An 11,155-nucleotide genomic window follows, 5' to 3' on the forward strand; every position below is an offset into this window, starting at 1 on the left:
AAAAAGGTGTGAGTCGAAATATAAAACCACTTTTGAATTTTAAATAGAAATAAATATGTAAATATATTTTGTTGAAAAAATAATGCAATATTGTATTAAATTTAACGAATATGCATATAATAGTAATAGTTCAAGTCTATAAATAGAGAGTAATATAAGTATTAATATTAATGATATTGACAATATTGACAGTATTAATATTGTCGGCTTACACTTATCGTGCTTACAGATAATACTTTTAAATGTATTGGAGACGTATTATAATGTAAGTAAAAATGGAAAACGGCCCACCGCAGAACGCGTGTTACACGTTTACATCCGTCTGAGACGTGTCTTAACTGTCTACAAATGTCTAAATGTAAATTGTGACACGCGTTCATGGCGGCGTCGACGGACAAAAGATTGTCTCTGATGCTTATAAGGAAGCTCATTGTTTAATGCGTGAAAATTGAAATATGATTATTGTACGATTAAATATAAATATAATTAAAAAGTATGAATAGTGTGATCGGAAAGATGTCGTAAACGGATCATCAATTGAGCTTTTCGGATTTCATGAAGTTCTGGGTCTTGTCGACTACAGCGTCCTTGGCCTTGTTGGCGGCGTCCTTGACGTGCTCTTCCGACGATGACGATGCCGGAGCCCTGGGCTCGTCCTCCTCGGAGCTCCCTTTGTTGAACGATTTGACTTTGTCGATGACGCCGTTCACAATCTTCTTGGTGCCGGCATACGCCTCCTTGCGTTTCTCGTTCAGGGTGTCCAGTGTTTCCGACGCTCCCTCCTTGACGCTGGCCACGAAACCCTTGAACTTGTCCTTGAACGAGCTGGACGATGTAGCCGTCTCCGGTGCGTCCTTGTCGGCCGTCGCGTGCCCGACCGTGTGCTGGAGCACGTCCTGTCCGTGTTGCTGAAGATTCTCATCGGACGCGGCCAACTGCACACAAAACAACAAATCAACCTCATAGATACACTGGTCATAATATTATATGGATAACACTGATGTGACGGACGTGGTGCTCGTCGTACACATAAATCAGTATTGTTATTGTTATTCTTAAACAGGTATAACACGCCCACGGTCCTGCAGCACATGTCTGCAGTAGTGCACAGGGTCACGCGCATATTAATATTGTTACATATTATCATTTCACCGGGTTTTTTTTTCGCTAGGAGTACGTGTACCCGGAGGTGGCTAAGTACTTTTTACAAAAATTATGGTCCGAGAATAATACGATATAATATGTGTATATATATATATTATTATTTTATTTTTTTTTAATGTTTGTGATTCTTCATATGATTGTAAACAGGTTTTAATTTATTTATTTAAAATGTTAGAATAACATATTATTATTTATTGCGAGTTGAAAAAATATGCGATTTAGAAAATTATAAATGGCTACCGCTTTAATTATGGTCCATGGATGAATTAATTAATGAAAGACTGACATGTATTTTTAAGTGAGGCATACATTGTACGTCTGGGATCGAAAAAATTCTGAGTATATTACAGTCCAAAGTGCATAAACGCGTATTACTATATTAATTATAATTTATAACTCACACACACAGTGGCGTATTTATGCGGGGGGATCAAAGGGATCAACCCCTCCCCCCCATAGGCTATATATAATATGTAAAAGTTTTCGGAATCCTAGCTTAAGGCAATACGGTTTCTAACTTTAAAGGCGGGGCTACTGGATAAAATCATACCCCCCCCCCCCCCCAGCATGATAAAAACCTAAATACTACACACACATATAGACACCTGCAGTTGTATTAAGCCGTGTTTTAATATAGGTAATTATAGGTACGTAGAAGAGAAAATAAACTAAATTATAAGACCATAATATTACTGTGATGAAGTCAGATTAACTAATCGATGTGGTTACTGCAAGACGCAAGTGCATGATATTAGACGTGTATGACGTGCGATAATTGCAGTGAAGGTTTTCTAGTGTTATTATAATATTATATTTTTGAGCTCCATTTACGTGTTGAATCTCTACGGCTATAAGAACCCGTACGTGTGTGAAAACTGAAAATCGCCAATGTTTCATCATCCGCTGCAGCTGTAGTTGTGGCATTCACGGCCGATACACATATTATATATTGTTCTAGACTTTTTCTCCAGTTCAATCTATATAGTACTATATAGTATGAACTTAGAACACTATACGACGTTATCAACTTAAATTGAAAACTCGTTAACCTAACCTACTACCTACCTATATACTTAATTTTATATCGTATAATATAATTTAGAAATGTTGTTTACTCGCATTCGCGTTATTATAGATCGTACTATATAATATTATGTGTAATTCACATATGTATAACAAGGTAAAAATGTAAAATATTATAATATTATTGTAATATTGTTTACGTATTAATTATATTCAAACTGCAGAAAAAATACGATCTATAGCGATACACATGATTTACGCACTATTGAGTTGCTCGTATATAGTGTTTTTAGTGGACTATTAAAAGTAATGATTATTATTTATTACCTACCTACGATTATCGTTGATACATCAAGATTCAAGACACATACGCAATACTATAAACATTTTTATGCAATATCACATTTTTTTTTCTTCAGCATCAAAGCATGTCAAACAGTTTTCCGGTATTCGTTTTAAGTATTATGATACACTTATAAGTTGAGTTAGGTAGGAAATAGTGCAATTCACTAATACACGATTATACAGTGGCACATGTATAATGTATAATTTTTATTTTTTGGTTATATAATTATTGATTAAAAGAAACAAATTAGCACAATCTATTACAATATTAAAATGCACTAAATTATTCACTATAATTCTAAAACGAACAAGTCAACGTGCAACTCTTTTTTTTTATTGTAGATAATTTCATTTTATGAAATTATTTTTTTTTTTTTGTATAAATATTTATAATAAGAGGTGTTACCACTGGGTTTCTTCCTCAACACGATATTCATGTTATTTTATTCTGTTTTTTTTTATCTAATTTGCTTATTGTAATTTTTTGTATACAGATTGTAAATTGTCTTTCTTAATAAAAAAAAAAAAAAATTTATAAGCGTAAATTAGACTATCTGGGGATAAAGATTTTATTGTTCTTCGGGTGACTTTTATTTAATTATGTATTTAAATTATAATTTTTTCATGGAAATCCGAAAGTATATTGTTTTTTTATGGTAGTGTACACTTTTTTACATGACTAGTGTGCTAAACTTTTGATTGGAGCTTTATTATTTTTAATATCATAAACAAATATTTAAATAATATAAATACAAATTTGTATAATTAGGCTAAGATTAATATACGGTTATACGTCTTATATTCAGGTTATTGATAATATCGTATTAATATTTTATCGGATATATTAAGTGTATCTGACGAGTTTTTACTTTTTAATACAAAAACTTGCCTCGCAGGTCACAGGAAAAGCTCTCATGCCCCGTAAAAATGTGAAATAGACAGATTTCGATAATATTTTTTTTATTTGACAGATAAAGACATTATTATTAGATCAATGTGGATTCCGATTTTAAGAAATCTATTTTTATAACTTAAAATAAACGTCTAAATAATGTCGAGAATTATGAAATGTATTTTTGTGGCGTTATTTTGTGAAGTTAATACAAAAAAAATTCAACATTAGCTGAATAAAAAGTTCGTTTTAAATAGTTAATAAAATTATCAAAATCCGACTATCCTACAAAGTACGAGGCGTGATCGTTTTCCCAGTGAAGCCGTTATTAAACGTTGAAGTGGTTCAATTGTATTTTTTCTGTACGGCCTGTAGAGTGTGGCATGGCCGCTGCTCAACGTAACTAGAAATTTCCTGCATTTTTGCTTCGTAATAAATTGCCGACATCCTTAATATTATGAAAACTATATTTTTTATTTCTAAGCCTTTTCCTAACAAAATTGAATATAATTTCCTCTTACCTATTATGGCATTTTTAAAAGAAAAAAAATTACTCGCAAATGAGTACATTTTGAAATTTGTGTCTGCAGTCTGATTATTTGTGGATATTATCAACTTAACTTAAAATATTTAGTTACAAAACATATTCATACGCTATATATGCGTAAAAAATTGTCTTCGTAGTATACATATCTGAGTTGTAACCGTTACCATTGTAGGTTAGGTTAGGTATGTCTTGCCAGACATTATTTTTTTGATCAGTGGGTAGGTATATTATTAATTAAGTAATTAATATATAGTATTAATATAACAGTATATACATTCGTTAGATATAATTAATTATATATTGTTGTCGGTAATGTATATACGAAAGCAAAATCAACAACCACAACAACAAGAACGACAAACACAGCGACAACAACAATAGAACAACAAAAAAAATTAGACTGCAGGATACCGATTTTATTGACAATATTTTAGATTTACAGTGAAATATACTTATATATTTAGCGATCATTGTACAACCATGTACCGTAAGTTGGTGCACACGGGAAATTGAAAAGTATTCAATCTCTAACCTAAATCGCAGGTATATAATGTATATTATACAATATTATATTAAAAGCAGTGTTAATGAAAATCGGTCATATCATATTCCGTTGGTCTATAATATAATATTATAACTGGCCGTCGTCTGGTCGGGCTCATTTCGGATGTTTCACCGCGTAATCGTCAAACGCTTTGATAGCTTCCTGTTTAGTCAGATCGTCCGGGTTGGTCTTGGTCGAGCTGAACGTGTTCTTGAGTTTATTGAACGCGCTGCTGAAGAAACTGTTCACCTGCGACTCGACCTTTTTGGTGTTTTCCGGCTCTTTGACCGCTGCTTGCATTTTGTTGTACGTTTCCGACGCGGTTTGCTTGAACGAATTCATGAACTCGCTCACCTTGCCCTTAGCCGCCTCCTGCAGATTACCCAGCCCAGGTTGTGTTTCCGACGCGGATTGCTTGAACGAATTCATGAAATCATTCAACTTGCCCTTAGCCACCTCCTGCAGATTATCCAGCATCGGTTGTTGCTGTGTTTCCGCCCCGCGGCTACACTAAATTAATCAAAACAAACCACACGGATTTTTTTTGTTTTTGTTTTTTAATTCGGAAATAAAACCCCAACCCTCGTTTAAATTCCGTACACGGATATAATATTTTGGCTATGGATCGTGTAAAATATAACTTTCACAGTATAATATAATTGTATATTGTGTGTACTTACATACGTGAGTTAAGTCACAGACACTACAGCACGATATAATATAATAACCGCAAAGTTGAATGCATAAAACAATATTATTACGGTCGCGTTTATTACTATGAATATTGTTACATGATTACGCGGCGCACGACAAAATTGTTGGTTTTGCGAACATCGCGAGCCGCCGGGCGTGGGATTTCGGTCGTCTCGTTTTTTCGGCGTACCTACATATTATATGCGATATATCTCGCAATGTCTCGAATTTGTCGTTCGAACGAATTTTAATAATCCTACCAGAGCATATATTATATTCATATTGAATTATATTATTTAAATGTGCGTATAAAATATTATATTGAATTGTAATATCATGGTGAATATGTTAAACGATAACGCTCTCCTCGCCATGCACACCTAAATATGCTATATTACATTTCGACACGTCTTATTAAATTCGAGTGTGCCGAATAATCGAAAAAAGGAACCAATACCGAAGAAACATTTTTTTTTTTTTTTAATAATGTTATACAACGCGTTAGCATCCATTGTTTTTATGGTAGGTACAACAAAAGTCACACAAAACCCAGCCGCATTTTATTATACTATAATATTATTATTTCATTATTTGATCGCATGATATTAATATTGTGATTTTATTAGTATAATGTTAGTGCGTTGTTATCAATTATTATTTTACTTGGGTCCAAGCATACAATAATAGCTAGCTATATCTATTCGTTATTGTTTTACCAACATTACATGATACATAAATGTGTATTACATAACCGTTGGGCTCTTGCCTCTTGAATAGTTTAGTTGCATTCGATTTACGGAATGTGATTATGATAATAATTTCTTGTTTGATACCTATAGGTACCTAATTGTGTTTGAACGGTTTGAGTAAATGTTTTGCCACCAAACAATGTCTCAGTATTAATTACCCTATTTCTATTATCTCTCACGATATAATATTGTAAAATATTTTTTCTGCTAAGCCACTAGACCTATACCACTAGGACGACAGCAGATAATAGTTGAATTTAAAAACGAAAGTTATTGAGTATTGCCGGTGTGGGGTGCCGGTGATTTAATGTACCCAAAATGTACCCCCAAATTAGGCTCTAATCACTGATTAATAATTTTATTTACAAAAAATCAATATGTAATATGAGAAATAAGAATGATTATATTGGGTGGCGGGTGCCTGTCAAAACCACGAAATATAATAGCGAAAGTCAAATCGTGAAAATACAAATGGTGAAATGTTTTAGCAGCGAAAACAATAATAGCGAAAAGAGAAAATAACGTGTGTATAGGTACTGTTAATTAAACCTTAATAGAATAATCATAGTTTTATGTTATTTTGTTTTTTTGGGTTTCGAATCGTTTAATATAAAGATAAGTGAATGAGCCATTACCGAATTCGAAGTTGCCCATGGTCTGAATCGTATAATCAGTGTTGCAACTGTATAATATCCAAATCATTATACTAGGCGATGTTTTAAGATTTTGTAATTATTATGGAATTCATTTAAAGTCAAAAGAACAAAAATGTTCATTAAACATAGTGTTGATTTTTTTTTGTATTGTAAATTATACAACATACATAATTATCATATGTTGTACGTGTATTATTTATATTATTAATTACGTAAATAAGCACAAACTAGAAAAAATAAGGGATATTCTCCATATTTTATTGTCCCTATATGTGTAGTGTGTACCTATTATTTATTTGTAGTATTATTATTATCTTTAATGTTAGGGTCTACAAACCTGAAGTTCAAACATAAGAAAAAAAAATTGTATTATGAAAAAAGGATTCGCTTTTGTTGTTTTTGCTGTTAAAACATTTCGCGGTTTTAACTTTTAGGAATTTCTCATGAATTTTATATCATTATACATATATAGCTATATAAGGTAATATTGTTATATTATAGGTAAACAAATTGTCTGTATAGAGATCGATCGACATGTGTATAATGTGCTCCTATTGGATCTGTAATCTGTTATTTTGCACCGTTAATCTGATTAATAAAAAATTAATTGCATTTTGAGTTTTGAGTCAGAAGTATGTATACGCGCACAACGCTTCTACGTTGTACTTATATGATCGCAAGATCGAAGCAATTTCGATTTGAAATTTTGAAATTCAGCATAGGTACATATTTTTGTTTTTTTACATTATCATTATATTGTGTTTATACGAAAAAAAAACATCCGGACAATTTCATCGATTACGCGTTGTCGTTGATTTTTCGGTTTGTTTTACATGCAGAAAATGAATTAATTCCAACCTATTTACTATGCGCCGTTCCGATCGGCCATGTATTATTATTATAATACCGGCTCATCGAAATATTTTGCAAATCTCGCCGCATCTGTACATCGTTTATTTCGATGTATAATTCATGAATGACAAATTTTGACTTTTTTTCGCAGATGATAAAATTATGAATTGAGATAAATCGCAGCCACCGTCGTCGCCCGTCGACTGACATAATATTTCAACGTTTCGCTTCGTTGTTGAAATCGTTATTGGACATCGTTGCTGGTCGAAACGCCGTATCGAATACAAATTATGTGGAGACGTATTATTATTTTCGTTTTACTTGGTTATTATTATACATTTGACTGATTTGGGAAATAGACGTTGAGAATTAACATTATTCTTATATGGATGGCCAATCTTCCACTCACTCTCGAGTCATACATATAATATCATAGGTATATACATAATATCACGATTATATATGTATACCTATAGATAGATTTTTTTATTATTTTTTTGTTAGCATTTCCGTAACCGTTAACCACCCAATCCGATTTCTATATTACACGAGTATTATTATCTATTTATATGATTTATGCACGTAATTGCAAGACAGTGTAAAATTCAACACACGAGGGAGATAGTAGGTATACCTAAGTATACATGCATATTATGGAAGAATTATTTAGGTTGAAAAAAAATCTCGATTTGTTTACAAATCATGTAACAGTTAATTACTATTTGATTTATTAAGGAATGCAGTGATTGAATATGTTACATTTATAATATTATATAAGTATGTATTTTTGTGCCTACATATTTAGTGTTATATTTGTATAAATTACAGTGTACAGAAATACTGAGAAACACAGATATACACACTAAAGTTAATAATAATAAATTGTAGGTGTGTAACATATGCCTATATGGCTATATATTATGAGTGACGGTATTATTATTTAAGCATTATTAAATATTTAAATGTGTCATAATATGATAATTTTTTTTATGGACGATGATAAATTTACTTTTGATATACCATCACATAAGTAATCTTAATAAAATAGTCCATTCTGCTGCCATGCAAACGTTTTTTTAAATTAAATAATATATAAAAACATGCATTGTACATTTGTACCTACCTATACAATGGCCAGATTATTGTTATAAATTGACCACTTCAATAGGTGGCGACGTGCGTGTTATATTAGATCTTTAATTTACGAATATTGTAATAATTAATAAACAGTATGCTATTATAAAAAAAAACATCTACAGTGGAACTGTTTTTTTGTAGATGTTTCTTATGATTTCTTAAGAATTTAAAGTTCTAACTATATAGCAATGTTAATTTATCAATTAGTTAGGTAATTGTATGTTATATATGAAGTATTCAAGTATGGCGTTAGTATGAGGCTATGAATTAATATTATATATCTCTAACAATTAATTTTGATAAAAAATATTACCACTATAATTTATTATTATAGCTATTATTTAGCTGTTTTGTTACATCTGCAGTAAAAATATCAAAATATCGCATATTTATATACATACTGTATAATAGTCAACAAAACCGTACGTGAAATTTGATTTCTTTCCATAAACGGTTGTGTTTGAGGTAGATACCTACTTTTGTTTAGTATAATTTTTGAATAATAAAAAAGTAAAATTAGCCGTCATAAATATGTATTATAAAATCATCTCGTTGAAACATTGTTCTATTGTGAAAAATCGAATGGCAAGGTCGAAAAATTTAAATAAATTATTGTTGGATATATTATAAATTATTTCATGATTGGTTAAAAGTAATGATTTATTTAATGGATGTATATTTATACTGTAAACTGTTAATAAAACCCGTACCATAATATTATAATATACATTTTAGTAATAAAATGTAAACCATAAATTAATATATTTTGGATCAATACTGTTCTATTTAGTGCTTATAAATTCGTTTAACGAATAAAAATAATAATTGAATGATTACGATTGTTAATTTTGTTCTCAAACACATACGATAAATCTAGTAAAATAGGAACGTGTGATTATAGTCATATTTAAAATATTGATAATTATCATGGTCATGTCAATCTAATAAATACGATTAAGTTTATTTGTCTTAATTCATATAGTATAATATAAAATTTATCACGAATTGATAAAATTATGTGCGTGTAACATCAATTAGGTTAATAACACAGTTAATTATAATAATACTTAAATTAGTATTTCTGTAAGAATAGATTATTATTTTTTTCAATAAGAATATTTTGGTGAGTACCTATAATGTGAGTTGGTGAGTTGATGATTTTATAATTTTTGAGTACTTATTTGAAAGTAATGTAGGTACACCTCGTTTTATATTATTAACACGCGCATGCGAGTAGAAATCGAAGAATGGGCTTTTTGTATGGTTTGAAGCCGAAACGTACAAATGTATAATAGAATCGATAAAAATAAAACTTAAAATTAAATCAGTCCGATCGATAAAAAAAAAAAAAAAACAATAATATTAATAATGAGATCGTCTTCGTGCAATAATGTTTGCACATAAACAGACGAGGTGGTGTGTCCACGTGATGATGGTAGCTCGACGTTCGTCTAACATTGTTTCATGTATGTTAAACAATCACAAATAGAATGCCATAAATTGTAGAATATTATTATTCAATGTAATTCGAAAAAAGATTGAATATTATGGTCAAATTATGTAGAATTCAATATTATTGTATACAGCATTTTAAGTTTATTCGCGTATTTGCACAACGCACCTACCTATATATATTTCTGATATACCTACCAATGTAGTGCATAGCAATAAAGATCGTCTTCAACCGTACAAAAAGACCATTGGAAAAATAGCAAACAGATATAATTCAATATTATCTAAGTTTGTGGACGTACTGTTACAAAACATTATTGTATAGGCGCATTATACTGTTATTCGTTCGTCGATTAACCGAGACATTAATATTATCGTGCACTCCAATAATAATGATAATTATACGGCGTTAAAATGGTATAATATTTAAATATTGTACATGGGACGCATATTATTATACATTTTCGTTTTCAATACTCACGTCAAAAACGAGGCACACCAGCGCCGTGACGATGATGGCTTTGATCGCGAACCTTGCCATTATATTTTGATTGTTGAAAATGAAAGACGAAAAATGAGAAAATCAAAACTGACGTTGTGCAGTCGAATGTTAATAACACACACACGTATGTTCGTCTCGGAAGCAGCAGAATATACTACTACGATTAATTGCGAGCCGAGGACGGTTATTATGTGGGTTAGTGAGAGAGCATGCGCGCGTGCTTGGTGCGTGCGTGTGTCAGAATTGTGGGAATGCGTGTTTAAGAGTTAGTATATGTGTGTGTGTGTGTGAGAGTGTTTTAAAGTTAGTGTGTGATAGAGTTAGTGTCCGTGTTTTAGAGTTTGTGTGCGAGTGTTTTTCTGAACCCTAACACCAGGATCACTGCGGTCACGCGATTAGATATCGACGCTGAAGACTATTATACTAATATTATTAACGCGTAAAACGCCCGCTAGCGCGTTCGGTTAAGTATCGCTCATTATAGACCGTTGGCGTCAAAAATAAAAAATCACACCACTACAATAAAAAATGTATAACAATAATAACAATAATAATGGTGAACCCAGCTATTGTGTGCGCGCGGCGGAAGAGAATGTGGT

The 11,155-nt window shown here is 31.3% G+C and overlaps 1 protein-coding gene across 2 annotated transcripts; it reads right to left on the reverse strand.

Moving 5' to 3' along the window:
• Positions 1-37: 37 nt before the first annotated feature.
• Positions 38-10,900, reverse strand: LOC132942438 (uncharacterized). Of its 2 annotated transcripts, none has more exons than XM_061010810.1 (2): positions 10,536-10,733; positions 38-935 (listed from the first exon to the last, which is right to left on the reverse strand). In XM_061010810.1, exons 1-2 carry the CDS (start codon positions 10,593-10,595, stop codon positions 534-536), a joined length of 462 nt encoding a protein of 153 aa, XP_060866793.1. In that variant the 5' UTR covers positions 10,596-10,733; the 3' UTR covers positions 38-533. The 2 variants fall into 2 exon arrangements, with proteins under 2 accessions (XP_060866793.1, XP_060866794.1); XM_061010811.1 differs by lacking the exon at positions 38-935 and adding an exon at positions 4,367-5,025 and having other exon boundaries at positions 10,536-10,900.
• Positions 10,901-11,155: the final 255 nt, after the last annotated feature.

Source organism: Metopolophium dirhodum, chromosome 4 (assembly GCF_019925205.1).
Source record: "Metopolophium dirhodum isolate CAU chromosome 4, ASM1992520v1, whole genome shotgun sequence".
NCBI lineage: Eukaryota > Metazoa > Arthropoda > Insecta > Hemiptera > Aphididae > Metopolophium > Metopolophium dirhodum.

Excerpts from the sequence above, each read along its gene's own strand:
- LOC132942438 (XM_061010810.1), bottom strand. The coding sequence starts at position 10,595 with ATGGCAAGGTTCGCGATCAAAGCCATCATCGTCACGGCGCTGGTGTGC. Across the intron at positions 936-10,535 it reads TGGTGTGCCTCGTTTTTGAC|TTGGCCGCGTCCGATGAGAA; the intron begins GTGAGTATTGAA and ends TTTTGTGTGCAG.